General features: G+C 41.1%; 1 protein-coding gene across 4 annotated transcripts in view; it reads left to right on the forward strand.

Annotated features, from left to right (window-relative positions):
- The window catches only part of LOC122831727 (neuroendocrine convertase 1-like), a 197,666-nt gene that overhangs the window by 167,243 nt on the left and 11,050 nt on the right, over positions 1–19,373 (forward strand). For all 4 annotated transcript variants that reach the window (XM_044118125.1, XM_044118127.1, XM_044118126.1 and 1 more), the window contains 2 exons: positions 2,025–2,210; positions 15,236–15,359. In XM_044118125.1, coding sequence (XP_043974060.1) covers positions 2,025–2,210; positions 15,236–15,359 — 310 coding nt within the window. The remainder of the gene's footprint in view (positions 1–2,024; positions 2,211–15,235; positions 15,360–19,373) is intronic.

Consider the following 19,373-nt stretch of genomic DNA (forward strand, 5'->3'; position numbering starts at 1 on the left):
TGTGTAATGTGTTGGCAGTGTCATTTGCAGAAAATGGCAAAACTGTGTTTTCTTGAGTACCGCCACATACATGCAAATGTGTTTATACTTGATTGTGACAGCAGGCATACGTGTCTGTTGGTGCACATTTGAGTTTGAGCGAGTTATCTGTGTGTGTGAGTTTGTGTACTTGTGAAATAGCAGAGAGAGAGAGGGAGTGTGTCAGCATGTAAATTGAAAAGGCTTCATCTTTGCGGCTCTGCTCCCTGGCAGAAAGCGTGGGTCAGGCCATCGCCGCGAGGTGTGATTGATGGACGTGTTGCCGTGGTAACATGCCGTAAACAGGAGCAGGCTGTCAGTCTTTTTGCAGCTTGGCGGCTTTCTCTGCGATGTGCCATTGTCACACCAGATGTGCTGCTTGTGATGAACAGGGACAGGGAGGGTGTTTACCGGGTGGTGGTAGAGTGGGGTGCAGGGAGACTCTGGGGGGGCGGGGGGGTGCTTATCTAAATCATTTAGCTAATATTCCCCTCAGCTGTTTCTCTGTGCTTTCTCTTTCTCCTCCACTCTCTACCTTTACTTCTTTTTTTTCTACATTTCCTGCATCTCTTTGGGGGGGTGGGAGGAGGGCGGTCATGGACAGATCATTGCCATGTCCATCTGTTCGGCACATTCGGGATGACAGACAGGAGCAGCTGGGTCTGGATGTAAATTCACCGGCAGAGTGCGTGGTGGTGCTGCGGTTTGGAGACTACACGGGCTGTACCGTTTACAGAGGTTGTTAGAAACTGAAACGAAAAGGAGTGAGATCAGGTTTGTGCCCGCTTTAAACCGCGCCGGGATGAGATGATTAGCTTGTCCCAAGAGAGAAGTGGTAAAGTGAGCTGGACTTAATGTGTGTATAGCTTCTGCTTGTCAAACATGTTTGGAACGTTAAAAAAAGATGGAAAAATCAAAAATGAGAGTAAATTCTAAAGTACAACGTCCAGCATGTTTAAGGGGCAGTGATGATTATGTAAAATCAGTTTTTGAACTTTACATCATGTTCTGATGATGTTCTCTCATCAAAAACATACCTGTTTTTGATGAGAGAACATCAAAAACTTGATTGATTATTTCAATCAAGGCAATGCCTTGATTTTTTTTCACACATGTTTGAGAAATCCTTTAATCTCCCATGGCAACCATTCGGCTGGTCAAAACACTTGAGGGGATTGAGCCCCGGCTTCAAGGATGAAGCTCCTCCTCAGATCTACAGGATCCAAGCATTTGCCTAACAGAGGCCTCCTCCTCCGTGACTCCCCCACTCAGCTCCTTCAGACTAGCCAGCAGCAATTAGCAAACACCTGGTGGAACTGCTGATCTGCTGAGCTCATTATGGGAGCTACTTCTCAGTGCAACTATGATAAAAACACTGTTAAAGGTTGTTAGGGGAGCCATGTTGTGATGACTTTCTGAAGGCAGAGTTTCAGAACAAGTAGGAGATTTTAAAGAGAGAGAGACCCAGTTTCAAACATCTTAGCACTACAGCAGAAGCTAGCATCTACAGTCTTCCTTATCTCTACTCTTAGGGTTACAGCCAGTCAGTAACCCAAGGAAATTTCAAGGAAAATTGAAATGCGCTCCTGAATTGGCCGTCATGCAAATGCCAGCCACTAGTGTTCCAAGTAGCCTTGTTCTAAAGTATTTCAGTTTCCAAACCTGAATTGTTTTTTAGAGTATTTTGGATTTGTTCTGTTAAAGGAATGAGCAAATGTGAATTTTAAGATATGTTCTACAGAAAAATTCAAACAGTGGTTTAATCCATGAATACTCAGTTGCAAATTAGCAAGAGCTCACTTTAAACATCAAACATTTACTGATGCAAAACAGACATCGTATATAAAAATTAGTACAACATTTAGAAGTAGTTGGCCTTTGCTGGGAAACGTTTTAAATATAAGTCTTGAACATCTCCTAAGCTTAATTTCTGACATCCTACAGCTACATCTATTATTTCTAAATGATGTCTCTATTCTCCACTTGTTCCTTGCTTCTCCTTCTAGGTGAGAGTGAGCATTTCGGCGCCGTGTCGCGGCGACCTCTCCATAAGTCTGGAGTCTCCGGGCGGCACAGTGTCTCTGCTGCTGGATACCCGGCCCAACGACGCCTCGGCTGCTGGCCTGAAGAACTGGACCCTGATGACGTTGCACTGTTGGGGCGAGCAGCCGCAGGGCCTCTGGACCCTGAAGGTCAGAGAAAGCCTTTCTCCCTCTCAGCTCCACTGATTCAAATGTTTACCACACCGTTTCTAGTTGGTTCTCAATGTCACTCAGCTGATGTCAGATGGTAAACGAAGGTTAAAAACCACAAAGCTTTCCCCTCTCAACCTCAGTGCTATCATTTTTATTATGTACCAAAATTGCACTTTTTTTCACATTTTATTTGGATTTTACCTGATGGACCAGGTGGGTTTTTTTCTATAAAGGCCAAAAACGTGGAAATCAGAGAAAATGATTTTTTTCAATAAAAACTGAAAAACACATTTTTTTGGGACAGCTTGTAGTCGTATCTTCTCAATGCTAAACTAATAGGACAAGATTGTATTGGAACAAACAAATAGGTCCGCTGTTTGTAGAAAAATTATCTGTAAATTATAGTCGATCCCAACACACAGAAGGGTTTTTGGGTCGACTGATTCCTTCGCAAAAGCCCGCTTCAGCGTTAAAGCTTCTGAACGTTTGTGGTTCTATTTACTACCAAATTAAGATGAATCCAGAAACCTTTTTAATGAATGAGAAACAATTAAAAAGGTTTTGCACAACTGAATTGTTTCAATGAGAGATTAAAGGATTTCTCCATCATCCATGAAAGAATCAAGGCAAAACTCCAGGTGTGTATTTGATGAGGGAATGACATTATAACATGATGTAAAGCTCATCTACACTATCTCTGCACAGAACCCTAAGCATCACTTTCCAGTTTGACTGAATGGTGGCGACAGCATCATGCTGGGGGAATGTTTTTCCATAGCGTGGAGAGGGATGCCGGTTAGAGTTGATGCAAGACGGATGGAGATAAATCCTGGATGTTAGAGGACACAAAACACTCAGTTCTGAGGAAGCAGAACAAAAATGCATCCATCTGCCATCTACCTTCTTGAATTAGATCAAAGCATCTTCATTCTGAAGTGGCCCAGTCAAAGTTTTGACTTAAATCCAATTGAGAGTCTTTAGAAATGCTTGGAAATTGCTGCGTCAGGATGCTCTCCATCCAGTCTGATCGAGAAGAATGGAAAAGACATAAAGACAATCCTGCACATTGTTTCCTGCTTCCTGTCTCTGTGGTGCCTAATTATACAAATCCCATTAAAATAAGCCAAAGTTTGTCAAGACCGGCATGATGTGTCTGGCGTCTTCCTGGAATATCGTCTCTCGTGATACAGAAATGAATTCCGACGCTTCACGCCGTCCTCTCCCGGTTGTTGCGGCGTACAGAAGTTTAAAAATAGCTCGGCTCAGCTTGCTTCAGTTCATTTTGCAATAGCAAAGTGAATCATCCTCTACTTTCATCTCCGAGCTTCAGCCAAGCATGGCAATCTTCATTTTCCTTCCTGCGCTCTTCTCTTCTTCTGCCTCTTCTTTTTCTTCTTCTTCTGCCTCTTTGTTTTTCTTCTCTCCTTCTTCGGCTCTCGTAGATGTGCTGATGTTTGATATGGAGGAAGGAGCTAAAATGGAAAGGGAAATTAGGGCTGGAGGGTTAAGTAACCTTGGCCGCGTTTGACAGACACGATGCTGTCTGATTACAATCCGCTCTCACAGACGGCAGCGCTGAGGTCATTTACTGTATGTATGTGGGTGGTGGAGTTGGGGGGGTTTACTGTGTAGAAATGTAACGCAAGTTTTGTGTGTGTGCAAATAGGCATCAGCGCTTGTAAACAGTTGGAGGTTGCTAAATAAAAAGCTGTGAAGATGAAAGGCACCCACCTTCTTTCCTCTACCACCTACCTCTTCCTGCAAACAAGCATGCACCCTCTTTCCCTCCGTCTCTTCCTGTCTGTCGCCGTGTCTCGCCTCCGTCCTCCTGTAGATTTACTGTCCCCTCTGTGACCAATTACCAGCGCCTGGCGTGTCGCAGGGATGGGAAGGAGGCGACGTCATTATGGGGGGGCGAGACACTCACAAAATGAATTGACAGTCGCATCTGATGGTCGGAAGGACTCTGGTCACACCAACATGTACGCACAGCCAACACAGGCCTGATCAGAGTCTTAAACGGATGAGAAAATTAACAATTTTCCCTCAACTGCACACTTAGTAATGTTGAAGTTACACTGGTTTTCATTAAAGAGACAGTATTATGTAAAATTTATGTTTTTAACTTTTACATCATGTTATAACGTCATTCTCTCATTAAAAACACACCTGAGTGTTGCTTTGCTTCTTCCATGCATGTTTGAGAAATCCTTTAATCTCCCATGGCAACCATTCAGCTGTGCAAAAACCTGGGTGGACCTAGCTCCGCCTTCGTGGCGCAGCTCCTCTTTGGAGCTTCACTTTCCGAGCTTCCGCCTCACAAAGCAGCCCTCTTTTGCAACTCCCTAACTCAGTTCCTTCAGACTAGCCAGCAGCAATTAGCAAACACTTAGTGAAACCGAACAGCTGCTGAGCTCATTATAGGATCTGCTTCTCAGTGCAACGCTGGTAAAGGCGTTAAGGGGTTACTAGAGGAGTCATGTTGTGATGACTTCCTGACGGTGGAGTTTCAGAAAGAGCAGAAGCTTCTTAAAGAGACAGAGGCACAATTTCAAGGTATTAAATTACAAAGTCAATTTTTTTATAAGTCATTTTGGGGATATATATATATATAGCATTTTTATAACAACTGAAGATTTTAAAGTTATTTGACTAAAAAAATGGCAATATGCACCTGGAAAAACACATCAAATAAATCTTTTGCTAATGCGAAAGAGTTAGATAAGCAGAAATGCCAATTAAATCTACAAGAACACTAGCCTGGTAAAAACCAGGCCCTTATTCAAGAGATGGTTTGCACTCAGGGCTATTGAGAAGCACTTTCTTAGTGGAAGCATGGACTTTAGCCTATTGCTGACGTTTGTCCATTACATATGCAATGCAGCAGGTCAATGCTATGAAGCTAACCTTAAATTGGCTGCACTGTAAACAGCCATCCTCCACGAGAGAAGGCCGAGCTAAATAAAATACCTAGTGTTAAGTCAATATTTGGAAGTGTGTCCAACATGGACTGAACAGCTTCATTCACTTCCTCCACTGTCAGTGCTAAAACAAAAAACGGACTAAAACTCTAAAACGGTGCATAAAATAGACTTCATTGCTCAATTTTCTGCTGCTGACTGGCCTGGTTTAAATTCTCCCGGAGAAATCAAGCTCAGTGGGAGAAATCCCCAGCAGACCAGGGGAGGAAGATGAGAATCTAGTGGAATTGAGTTGGAAGCCAATGGCCATAAAGACAGACTTAAAGAGATGGCAACGGTAACATAATAGTAGATGTAGAGAGTGAAGGGAAAACCATAAAACGTGTGGCCAGGAATGAGACTTTAACCTGACTATCAGCTAGATTAAAATTTTGAAACTCAAGGGTGGCACAAAGTAGGCATGGTAGGAGTGTGTAACTGGACGCTCCAGTAACACACTCCTACCAGTAACCGGAAAGAGTCGACATTGATTCGCCAAATGGTGGCAATTGTTAAAGAGCGAGTGGTTGTGTTGGAATAAAAAAAAGAAGAGAGAGAGACTGTAGTGAAAGAAAGCGAATGTTATGGCTCGAGGCTCATGACCTTCCAGCTCTGTGAAGGACACAGGACCGCGAGGCTGAAAATCCTCTCTGTGTCTCTTCTTATGCTGTCTGCTCTCCCCTGTGCCGCCTCTGCTGCCATCTGCAGCGCCTCGACTCGGCTCACGGCTTTCACTGCTGATCACAGACAGGGTGGATGATTAAGCTTTCCTCCCAGGTGATTTGTAGATGGATCCGCGACTAGTTGAACATGTCGGCCTAAACACGTTGGCGGTTTCCTGTTAACCTAAACGTTGTTGTTTTCAATCCCTAAAAACTCATAATTACTTCAAAATTTTATGTCTCTATTTTGTTTTTTTGTTTTGGCCTGCGGAGGTAGCCATCTTTTCACCTGCTTGCCAGGCCAATGACTCGGGCAGGTTAACCAGTTTTTATTGTCACCCTCTAAACACGTCCATGTAAGTCAATGGTTTCGTTCACCACAGCTGAGGGGTTTTAAAGTGGACTATAGTCTATAAACAAAACGCCTAGATTGAGGCAAACTGCCTCAAAGTTTTCATGTGCATGAGATATTTGTTGAAACAAACAGGCCAGGCCAGCTTCTAATCTACTGTTCGCTGTATTAGCTCCAATTAGCAACATTAGCAGTAGCTAGCACGACTAGCAGTACACCATTAGAAGGAATGAACACCAAACGTAGTAGCTAACGTCATTAGCTATAGCTAAAACCATTAGCAGTAGCTTACACCATTGGAAACTTGGCTTGCAATGTTAGCAGTAGCTAAAACTATTGGCAATACCTAACATCATTATCAGGAGATAACTAGTAGTACTAGAATTAATTAACACCATTAGCAGAAACTAACACCACTAGAAAGAGCTAACATCATTAACAGGAGCTAACACAAGTTAGGATACGTTCACACAGAAGGTGTTGATGCTAAATTAGGATTTTTAGCAGTTGTTTACATCTGGACAAGTCTGATAAAATGCAGCATGACAGTGGAGACTACAGGTGCTTCAAAACATATCAGCTATATAACCAGTTTAGCTCCACACATGGAAGTGGCACAGATCCAAATTGGGCCGTTCTGACTGCTGCAAAGCAGTGGTGTCTTTAAGTTGGCCAAAAGTTTAGTTTTAGTCTCTTCTTACCAGAGCAACTTCTTCCACTTCCTAAAGGCTTGTTTCATAAAAAATAAATAAAAATCTCAGCTGTTCTGCATGGTTTACTTCAGTTTCCTCACATAGTCTATAAACTCATGCCACATAGCAATTTTTACCCCTTTTTTTTGTGACATCAGAAATATTTATTAATGGGAATTTATGTCCTGCAGCCACAAACTGGCAGAATATAACAAAATCTGTGTTATGTGAAGCCTCCAGAAGTCGAGGGGGAAAATCCGTCCGTGTGTAATTCGGGTGGAGCGACCCTTTCTGCGTAATGCTTTAGCGCCTGCTCTAATTAGTAACTATGACTGGCAGCATATTTCTCTCCCTCTGCCGTGTAACACAATAGGTTTTCAGAGAAGAAGATGGAGGGGTGTCATTACTGTGCTCCACTTTCACAGAAAGCCGCTCTCCTAAACACACAAACACAGAAAAACACACCAAAATTATAAACACACATCTACAAGTCTCTCTTTCTTCCCACCAGGCTTTATGCTAACGTGCCCACAGGGAGTCTATTCCAGTGTGTGTGTGTGTGTGCGCGCGCGTGCAGACGGGTGTGTGTGTGTGCGCATGCAGACGGGTGTGTGTGTGTGCGTGTCAGGAGGAGGGTGGCAGCAGTCTTTGAGTCTCCAGATCCCGGGGGACTTGGAGACTTAGTCGACTAGTGGTGCTGTTGGAATATAATGGCAATATTTAGCCTGAGGCGATGTGGACGCACACGCAAACATACAAACAGACACACACACTCGCTGGCTGGCTGGCACTGACTGACTGTTCGTATATTTACCGTCAGCTTCTTAGGGAGTCGCTCCCCGCTTGTCTGGCCAGCAGATTGCACAAACCAAACACGCACAGTGAGCAAGTGATAAAAGAATAACCTGCAGATAATGTATTAATTACGCTTTTCAGCTGATGCACACAGCCTGTGGGAAAGCATTATTAGCCAGCGTCTTCCGCACCTGGAAGTGATGGATAAGGAGCAGCTTATTTTATCATACAGCATACTTATTAGCAAAAATGATCAATATTTAGTCTTTATAGGAAGATGAATGTACCAAATTGCTGCCTAGGGACTTTTTTTTATTTTTAATCTGAGAAAAATGAATTTATCGATATTTGGTGTCATGGTAATCATCTCATTTGTCTTAAAGGAGATATTAGTTGGAGTAAAGGGAAATGGTTTCAACCCCGTTGTAATCATCATAACTCATCGGTTTTAGGACTTTATTTTATTACATTTTCACAAATATCATCAAAAGTAGAACAAAGAAAACTATATGATCAAATTATTAACACGCAAAAAAATTGCTTAAACTTTAAATAAAAATATCCATCATTGTTCTCTGGTGACTACAGTTGTTCATCCTCTCCACTGTCTCCCCATGCATGCGCAGGATGAGGTCTTGTTGCAAACCTCAGGACTTCATAAAATCAACTGTCCTCCATATGCTACATTGCTCGGTTTGCTTCGATTATTTTTCCCCACGATCAGAATAAACTCGACTTCACTTCCTTATTTTATCACCAGGATCAAAATGTCCTGAGTGTAATTTACCTCGCATCAACATTGTTGATGTTTTTCTGTGTACTAGATATGCACCGTTTTAAAAATAAGAGCCATAATTGTTATCTGATTGCTGTTATTGCCACTAGCTAATATTTACCCATTTTATATGTTATTTTTAAGGTCCGAAACGCTGAAACAACAGTTGGTAATGGCAACACGAAAGAATTAAACATTGCTTATCAACATCAGCCCCGTTTTACTTATCAGATGTATGACGATACGTTATGTCGATATATTAGTCTTGTGAAGTGCATTGAGTTACAGAAACAGATTTTTCTGAAATCTTCTGCCACCTAATGTACAAGTGCACCTAAAATGATTTAACCCCACCTGCCAAATAGGTTTAGCAAAAAATTTTTTATAAAAAATCCAATTAGTTTCTGGAGAAACGATTTCTTCCTGTTTGAATTTTGCTGACACCCTGGTAGTCAGTAAAAGCATCAATTAGTGTTTCATTTGTAGAAACAACTCAGAATCTTCTTGTACGTTGAACTGTGTACACGTTTCTGGCATAATTTGCATTTTGCCGACTGCTGCTAGTTTATGTATTTTGATCAACTTAATTTTAACAGAGGGTTAAATCATTTTAGTTGAGTTTGGGTCCTTAATATTCATCAAAACACAAATCTACATTGTACAGAATTCCTCCGTATTCTCTCAGTGACAGAAAAAAATATCTTTGACACGTGATATTAATATTAATTGTGACTAAGTACATTTTGGGAGCTGCAGGAAGGTTACAACCTCCCAGGTACTTCATTCTTTTCTTTATTTGCAACTCAGGGCAGCTTTAAAGCCTCACGGCGTGCCGAGGGAGCCGCCATTGAAACATCATCCTCTGCATAAGCTGGTCGTTATCTCACCATAATTTCCCTCTGGGATTAATAAAGTTTTGTGATTGTAAATTAGTAAAGGCAGGTTTTGTTACTGTGGCTCACAGCTTCTTGCTTAAATGTCTTTCGTTTGGAGTCACGATGGAGCAAAGGACCTTCCTAAAGTAAAACAGGACTAGAATCCCATAATATTTGTCCAAATTATTGAATTTTTTTTTTTTTTTATAAGTCTACACTTACATCTGCTTTACTCTGAAATATTTTTGCCACAGTCGTCTGTAGCCCATTTATCAAAAGGGAGTTGTTCTGACCAGCCTCACGGTGCTCTTTTGTCTTTTCACAGGGCCAATTTTAATTAAAGAATGGACTGTAAATGTTAATGTGGATATAAAAATCATCCAGGAGACGGGTTAACTCGCTCAGAATCTATTTTTTCTTTAAATGTTTTTACTGTTTAATTCTTTCTAGTGGGTTTGGGATATTCAGTTTAAATACAACAAAACCTAAAACAGTCTTTTCTCTCTCTGTTTCATTCTTCTTAGGAAAATTACAATCAGTAATACTGTATTTTATCTAAGGAAGACCTTAATAGCTGCAAAGTTCAGTTAAGAGAGTCCTAATTTCAAAATATTTTCCCAAAAGCTATTTGTTTAGTGAATTAATTACGCAAATTTTGTCTTTTAGACAATTAAATTCATTGTTAAGTCAGATTTAAAAAAAATGCTGCTGCGTGATAAAAGTTATAGGTATGAACAATTTATCAGCACCTTTAATGTAGAGGCACACATAGTGGTGTCCAGCTACGTGTTGACGCTTTTGCTTAATTGATTGAAAGAATAAAATGGAGAGAAAACACATCATCATTCCCTGTTGTGGGTAGTAGTTAGGTGGGCTTTTCTATGTGAAAACCACGTCTTTGTACTGTCATAAAATCCCAAACAAAGTACCATAACAGAAATATTGATTATTGTGAAATGCGATAAATGTCAAAAACAAAGACACAAAAATCGCTACACCCACTTCCCTGAAATGTAGTTTTATTGCCCAAGGTAAAGGCTGACTGTCACTGCTTTCGAGTAAAATGATCACAAAGAGTTTGAATAGAACTTTGCCATTATGCTTCAGTAATCTATACCCATATTGTACCAGACAGCTACATATAAAGTGTGATCTAGGGAGGGAACTGCTATTTATCTTTAAATGATCAGTTTTGCTTACTGGACTAATCAGAACTTACTTTTACCAAAACCTGCTTCATCCTCTTCGTCCTTAAAGCTGCACTATGTAACCTAACAAAAATGTGTAAAAGTATATTATGAGACAGATAATCTGTGGAGAAAAAGAGCTCCTCCATCTCCTTTTAGTTCTACTATTGCAGTCTGCAGAAATGCACGGATCCTGGTCAAAAACAACCAATCAGATCCAGGAGGAGGGTCTTAGCGCTCTCAATTACCCTCGTGTTCGCTGCTCAATGTGCTAATAGCGGAGAAAAACAACTTACTGTTACAGAAAAACCATTAATCCGTCCGTCTTCTGTGTCTATGCTAACCATCATAAGATGTTGATACCCAGTCCAGTGACCTGCAGACCTCCTTTTGGTTTTGACTTGACTAATTTAGCACCCTGGACAGCGCCCAGCTGTGTCTTCCTTGTGGAGCTGTGGGCTTTAAGGACTGTTGCAAAGTGAAAAATGGACATACATTGTCTTTACCTACAGTCAGTTACATCTTCTATCATCGAATCTTTCCATTTTTGTTTTTTGCAACATGTAAACATCTGCTGTCAACCTTCACAAAGTCAAAGTATGAGCTAGCTGAGTAAGGGCAAACTGTCTCCTTAAACAAAGTCATCATTCTTCACTTGAGAATTCAGGAACGCTGCTTTGTATTGTGGTGCTAAAATGTGACGCCTCTGCTGACCCGGTAAACTTTTCTGTTTTCTTTTTCACAAGAGCAGAAAATTCCAAAAAGCAGGATGAAGTTTTCCTTTATTTATTTATTTATTTGCAGATGCACTGTCAAAGCCTAAAGTGGAAACAAAATCACTTGCTCATTCAAACAAACTCTCACTTTCAACCACAAACACACACAAACACTCTTCCATTCTCTGTGGCCCAAGGTGGATTTCTAGAGGTGCATACATTTGCATACATCTGCATGGTTAATGAGTTTTGGGAGATCAAGCGATCTGAGCGGCCCTTTGTGGGTATTTCTTTCTACTATTGTGTGTGTATGCGTGTGTGTCTGGGGGGGAAAGGGGGGTGTGTAAGTGGAGAGGAGGGGCAGAGGGGGGCCTCCATGTAAATATCACCCACTGTGTGCTGGCACCCGTCACAGATGGTCGGGGGCGAGGGCGCCCTGTGGGCACAGGATGCCTATTTCTGTGTATCTGTGTGCTTTGAGGCTGCAAAGCAAAGAGTGTGACCCGGTGTGTGTGTGCGTGTGTGTGTGTGTGTGTGTGAATACTTTGCACTTGATGTGTTTGTGTGCCATTAACTGTAAGAACTTGTTATGAGCTTGTTTGTCCCTGCGCTTGTTGCAGAGGGTTCATTTGAGTAATTCAGTGTCGGCACGCATGTCTGTTTCAACGGCTGCGGTCACATGACGGCGATATATGTGTGTGTGTGTGTTAGACGCGCTGCGGACCCTGCGCGCCTGCGCTCGTGTGGCTCCCAGCATGCAGTGTGGCTATGATGGCCCTGTTTTGGATGATTGATGTGTTGGAGGGAACAGCGAGGAGCCCAGGTTGGGCCAGAGCCTCAGTCTGACACGCTGCTACTTCCCTGCTGCTTTACATATGTAGACGCAGCACGAGTCCTCCTCCCCTCCCATCTGACTCTGCCTCAGTCTCACAACTCAGCCAACACTCACAGGTTCTTTTTTTTTTTTTTTTTAGGAGGGGTGGGAAGAGGGATTTTATTTTGAAGCTTTCTGTTTATTGCGAGAGGGAAGACTAGAGCTGTCTGCCGCAGGCGTTCCTGCTGCCTGACCGACACCGACATGCACACATCAGTCTTCACATGCAGATGAGGAATTTGTTTTGGTTCCCGAACGCAATCAATAACAACTCTCGCAAATAAGTTGAACCTGACAAAGGCTTAGTGGCGTCTTGTTGTTTTTTTCCCCGTATTTGACACAAATAGTGCCCCAGACTTTTCATGTCCTTAAAAACAGGAAACATGCTTAAAATTTCAATGAGTTGGTCAAACTATTTGTCACGCCAAAACATCGATTTCGTTTAGTCCCATTTTGAGTCGGAGGATGATTAAGCTAATCTCTGCCAAATATGGCAAATGGTATTTGTTTGGTTTCTGATTTTGTTTGTGTTTGTACGGAAGACAATTAGGGCCACAAAATGAAAAAGAATTCTGACCTTAAAACTTTTGCATGTAGCTTTTATTAAAATAACTTTTTACATGTTTTTTTTTAATAGCTGTCACTACATTGTGATGGTACATTATGAGACAGATAATGGCTGTACTAACTAGCCTGCACATTCGGGACAGGCTCTGCTGTTGGGAAGGATATGAGTGATGCATACATGAGAGTGATTGACAGAACTAAGATCCCCCTCCTGGCTCTGATTGGTTGTTTTTGACTGAGCCATGCATTTAAAAACACAGTGATAAAAAAGATAGGAGCTCCATGTTTCTCTGTGTTATGCTGTCAAATAGCAAAAATGTTTTTGCAAATGCAAATGTAAAAATAAAAACGTTTTTGTTTTTTAATAAAAGTTGCACACTAACTGGAAGAGGATTAGACTTTTAGTTTCTCACCAGCTGATTACAACTTAAGGCAAGTTAACATTTGTACCAGGTAGGTATTATAATAACATCTAGCTAATATCTGTAGGTGTAGAAACGGTTGTAAATCTAGAACTGTCCTCTGGTTTTAAACGTGACACAGAGCTATCAGAACAATGTGGCATGAAATAACAGAATAGTGAAGGTGCTGCAGAGCATCTTCCCCCAGTGGCCTTCTGACAAAACAGCAACAAAAAAAAAAACAACTCATGGAGCATGTTGACCTGGAAAGGATCCAGTCTCTTTTTGAATCAGAACCACCATGAAAAGCTTTTCCTCTCTCTTGTCTCCAGGTCTGCATCTGTCTCTACCACCAGCTCTCTCTTTGTCTTCTCCTTTCTCGCTAAAACTGTCTCTTCCCCTCTCTGTTTTTGTTCTTTTTATGTCTGTGTCTATCAGACTCCCACTCTCTCTCTCTCTCTCTCTCTCTGACTGTCTTCTCTCATCTTTTTTTTTATCTGGTGTTTGCCTAACTCAGTCTCAGGATCTCTTTCTAAACTCCTTTCTATCACATGGTCTCACTTTCCTCTCACCCATTTCGATATCCTGCCATCTCTCGCCCATCACTAATCCCCCGCCCCGCCGCCTTTCCTCTTTTCTTCCTCTCTGTAGTTTCTCCCCAGGTTTGAAAGCCTTCCCCTCTCCCTTCTTTATTTCAGCTTTTGCTAATCCCTATATTTTCTTTTGTCTCTCTTGTGTGTAGTTTGTTTCTCCAGCCCAGGCTTGGTTTTGCCTTTGCTGGTGGCTCTTGCATTATTGCAGTGTGGATAAATGCAGCAGGAAAGGATTTCTGGAGGTGTTTTACCGTGAAGACGGTGCACACAAACCCTGAAACGCCATTTCATCAGAGTCGGAGACGTCAAGTTACCCACAAAATTAACTATCGCCCCAATTAAAAGTAAGCGCTGCGACTCAAAATACTGGCTTGATCGTATTTCCCGGCGACAGCGAGGTTAAGACTTCTCACGCAGCCATGTCAGCCTCGTAGAGAGACATGCTGGGAGGCTGGGAGGTATACAAGTCTTATTGATCCACCTGTCGCATCCAGCTGTTTGTTTACCAACAACAAATCAATGCAACTCTCAGCTGGGGAGCAACCAGGCCTGGCCCCTGATCTGCTCTGAGCCCTCTCTCACACACACACACACGCACACAAAACACCAAGTGCATTTCAACACAGAATACACACAAATACCGCATACCCTCTCATTGCAGATATTGCCGGTATACACGATTACTTGTATTCAAATACTTATTTTTCATTTTCCGAACCATAAGAATCTTTGTTTCTCTATAGGCGGTAAACAAAAACACATTGATATCATCTGGAAATAATAATATAAACTTGAGTGTATTTGAGACTTTATCTCATTTATGTATTCTATGAACAATTTGGGACCAAATGCACACCCTTGTGGAACGCCACAATTTAAGTCCACATGAGCCGATTTTACAAACTGTCGTCTGTTTATAAGTAACTCTTTGCCCAGTTCTGACCAGTGGCATCAAATGCTTTCCATAAGCCTATAAATATTTCTGCTGCATATCTTTTTTTTTTGTTTTATTGTACAGGGTTTGAGATGTTGATCTTTCTTTTCTGTAACCATGCTGAAAAGTCAATTTATTTCAGGAATGAGGTAAATTTTTGTCACCAGAGAACCACAACTTTAGTGCTGTGATTGGTGAAAACATTCACTCTACACTGTTTATTGTTTCATATTTCCTGTAAAACCAAAATAGAGTTGATGACTGGGTCTTTACTCATTGTGCTTTGATATTGTATCTAATCTGCGTTTTTAACTCAAGTTCAGTAGACCTGAATGCAGTTGCAGCTTATTGAAAATTTGGCCGACTTTAAATGTTAATTTTAGATATTAATTTAAAACTCGTATTTGGAGTGTAGATTAAAAACAAAGGGATCTGAAACTGTTAGCTAGAACTGTTACCTGACTAAAAGTTGTTGACTCAACCTAAAGTCGGTGTTCTGTTTTACAGTGAAAAATCTCACCTGCCAGAGTGGTTCTTTTTTTTTTTGTAATTTTTTTTGTTTTTTTCCTGGTGCAAGATTTTCTTATCAATCTCTTGTTGATGGAAAAATGACGTCTTTGCTGCTGTGTTTATGTCCAGGTGTCTGACCATACAGGCAGTGTGTGGAGCTGCAGGAGGCAGAGTGAGGAGGAGGCAGCCGGAGCTCTGCTCAGCGCTGCACTCATCCTGTACGGCACCCACCGCCCACACAAGGCCGTGCTCGGTATGTGAACGTGTCGGCCTCTTTTAGTACCTTGAACTCACGCAAACTGAGGTGAGCGTGCGGGCGAGGACGCCGGAGAAGTGTGACAGATACGGAGCGAAATTGGAAAACCCGACAAATTATTCATTTGATGACTTGATTTTAGAAATTTATATTTTGATTTGTTTTTGTTTTTGCTTGACTCAAGCTGTGTTGATGTCACCTGATTGTGTATTTTGGGATAGTTTTGTTTCTTTAAGTCTAATTTTTCTTTTAAAGGTACATGCACACTTAGAAATTTTTTTGCATTATAGACTCCCACTCAAAATGTATGTTTTGCATAAATTACCTTCGTAATTTGATTTCAGATTCACTTTATTTTGGTAAATTGACAAAAAAGACAGCACAACAAAGTGCTATCTCACAAACCAATAATTTCTACTTTTTTCATTGAAACCCTTTCAAAATGTCTTACCTTACTTTTTTAAATAAAATGAATAAGTCATTTCATGTCCTGTAAACCGAAAACTTAGGAATGGAGTGGTGATGATTTTCTAAAACAATTTTGCAAAAAGAAAGAAAATTGATATCTAAAGCAGTGTGGTTCCCACAGTAATAACACAAATAACCCCAAAAAAGTTAGCGAGAATTATTTTTTTAGGAAACGTTTGACAGATTTCAACAATTTGTAATCAATAAAATGATTGCACAAACATTGAATTGATCAAAATCCATCAGAATCAGTTTTTCTCCTGGTTGCTGAGCAACAAAAAAGTTACAATCCAGGGTTTCTTGTTTCTAAACTCAAGCAATTTTTCTTCAACCAAAACAACTTTTTCTTAGTAAAACAGGCAATGAAGGGGTTAACAATTCTGAAAAAGGATTAATGTATCATTACGACAAAGTAATAAAGGCATTTATTTAACACAAAACCTTTTTAAATTTGTTGATGTGTAATATTGTTACTGGCCATCTTTAGTATCCAAACGATACAAGTGGAGCACAAAACGAAGGGACGCCACTTGTTCCAAATGTGACGATTTGAAATATAACTATGACAACATCATAATTTTCATGAGAACCTCAGAGAAACGTCACCACCTAATGCCTCCCCTGCAGCGGCTGGAGCTCTGTGGTCAGCAGAGTGACCACAGGAGCCCGGATGTGTAATTACAGTGTGACCCCTGGCTGACCCCTCCCTGGTCTCACATGCACCTTGTTAGCGACACAGCTAAGCCAGCTGCCCCCACGTCCCTCCTAGGGGGTTCTGGGGAGACCCTGAAACACTCTCCTCTGTCAACTTGAGCTGCTTGTGGTCGAAAAAAGAAAAAAAAAGTTACAGTTTTTCACAAATATTGATTGAACATTTGTATTCATTCATTTTATTTACTTCTCTTTTCTTATTTTTAGCAAACTTTTGTTGAAGATCAGACTAGAGGAAAGAGACTATGATAGAAGATGGAAATATGACAGGAAACTGATGGAATTTCACAGTGGGAGCCTCATCTGCCTCCGCGTGCAAACACATGTGTGTGCGCGTGTGTGTGTGTGTGCATGGACAGCAGATTGAGTAACAGCTTGAACCTGGGTGAGATCCAGAGACATGGAGAGGGATACATGGATGGATGGAGAGGGGAGGGGAGGAGAAGAAGGGGGAACCATTGATTTCTCAACAGAGTTATCAACATTTTGACAAAAAGAGAAGACAGAGCAAGATCCCTCCCCTCCCCAAACACACACGCACACACGCCTACACACACCAACAGCTTCCTATAGGTTGCTGCTGCTATTCCTTCTTTCTTATTCCCATTTCTGTCATTTAAATCCTCTCACTAAACATCAAATACAGTCACAACTTTGTCATTCTAAAACCACAACAGCTTGCCATATATCAAGCTAAAGCTAGGTGTGGTCAGTACCATAAACTGTTTCTGCTTCTGCCCACCCACCAAGCTAGGCTAATTTGTTTTAGCAACATTTTTTTCTGCTCACAGAGAAAAGAGAAGATGGATGAACATATGTTTATTTCTGAAACTAACACAAACTTGCTATGGATCTCAAAAGGAAACGTCCGCCTGTCAAATGTAGAGGTTTTTTTAGGACGTGACTGGGGAACCTGAAAACACAAAAACAAAGCAGAAACTGTAGTTGTCAGGTTAAATTAAGGTTCTAGCTCGAGGTTGAAACTAAATGTTACATTTTGATAGATTTTGAATATGTAAATATTTCAAATATTGGTACAGTCCTACCAGAGAAGACTGAATGTTTAGGGTTATGCCCATTTACGCAACTGAATTATTGCAACACTTCTATTTTTCATATTTTCCCTTAAATATTTTTGTTCATCTGTTTATTAGTTGAATTATACAGATAAAATGTCCTATTTGTATAAAATTCCTCTTTACATTGTAAGATTGTAAAACTTTGAAGGCCTCAATATGTGTCAGCTTCTGTATGGAGACTGAAGCAAAAACATATGCATGAAACAATAAATCGCCCTTAATAAGAATTGTATTATATACATAAATAAAAATCTTTTTCTTTTTTTTTTTTACATGTACAAGAAAATGTTTTTTTTCTGCTTTCTATCTTCACATTCTCTATCTTGTTTCGCCATTCCCAAGCTTTAATTGTAATTACATCCGTCTATTGAGTCTTTATTCGATCCTCAGAGCTTTTATGAAGCAGCAGCCATGTGAGAGCTGCCGTTGACGGCCCGGCTTTGTTTTTGGCCAGCTGAGGCTGCCGATGTCTGATCTCCAGGCTGAGATCAAACCTTCTTCAAATTTCCTTTCTTCAGAACTTGTTGAGGTTGCCTAATGCAGCCAAGAAAGTTCAGTTCATTTGGGGAAGTGTGAATGAGTAATCAAACTCTGATGTGGACCTAAAACCCGAGGTCTGGGTTCGGTTGAAGTGAACTCTGGTGCGGTTTGAATGCGCATGTGAACGACAAGCAGACCAGAGACAGGGCATTCTGGGTAAAAAGAACCAAACAAACGTGTGAGTTTACTGTTAGTAGGAGAAATGGCCCGAGTTTTTTTTTGTTTTTATCAAACATGTAAGTGAAATGGCTGAAATTTTTGACGCCACTCCATTTTTGTTTACATTTCTTGAAGAAGGAAGTTGTGCTCAGTGTCTTCTTCAGAGGTTTTCGTGTCATTTCCGTCAGTGGGTCTTGGTGCAGCGCCACCACAGGCGAGGAGGTGAACAGGTTTCTCAAAGGGTTTGGTTCATTTGACACAGTGCAGTGTGAAAGCGAACCTCCCCAACTGAAAATGTTGCAGCTTTTGGTTCCCAATCGAAACCGATTCTATCGGACTGTCAGGTGTGAAAACTCCCTAGATCATGATCATTTCCAAACACAGATTGTTTGGAAACCTGATTGTACTCTGGGATGTGCCAGTAAAATCACTGTTTCTTAATACCTAATGTCGAAATCATCCAACGATCGTTTCTGCACCCAAATCTATGCTAATGTTTGATCAAACTGGATGGTATGGCAAATATTTATGCCATGCAGAGAACATCAGAATAAACAGGGAGACTGTGCCAGTGGTACCAAGGTACCTTGATCCAACACTGAAACTGGGATGTAACAGTGCCCATATTGGTTCCTGATAACTTTTCAGTTTTTAACAAATCCTTAGAACTTGATAAGAATTTGGATTCAGTAAAATCCTTTTACTCAACCTTACACCTGAACGCACCAGGTCTGTTCCCAGCAGGCAGAGCTTTGGGAGCTTTACTCTGACCCGTCTTTCTGGACCAGCCTTGTCCTGGTGTGTGTCCCAGAGTGTTTCTCTAAGTGTACTCAACCCTGCGTGCACGCCTGTATGTTTGGCGTCCGTGCAGCAAGCGAAGGTAAATTGCTGTGATTATGTGGCAGTAATTGAACAGGGATGGTGTGTTTAATTGAGTTGTTGTTTCCTGATGTTTCTCTGTAGTAGCAGGAGGCTCCGTGCTGACAGGTGCCTCATGTCGCCTCACTAAGATGAGAAGTTTCTTTTCTTCCTCTTTTTTTTTGTCTTTTCTACG

The sequence above is a fragment of the Gambusia affinis genome, linkage group LG05, assembly GCF_019740435.1.
Source record: "Gambusia affinis linkage group LG05, SWU_Gaff_1.0, whole genome shotgun sequence".
NCBI lineage: Eukaryota > Metazoa > Chordata > Actinopteri > Cyprinodontiformes > Poeciliidae > Gambusia > Gambusia affinis.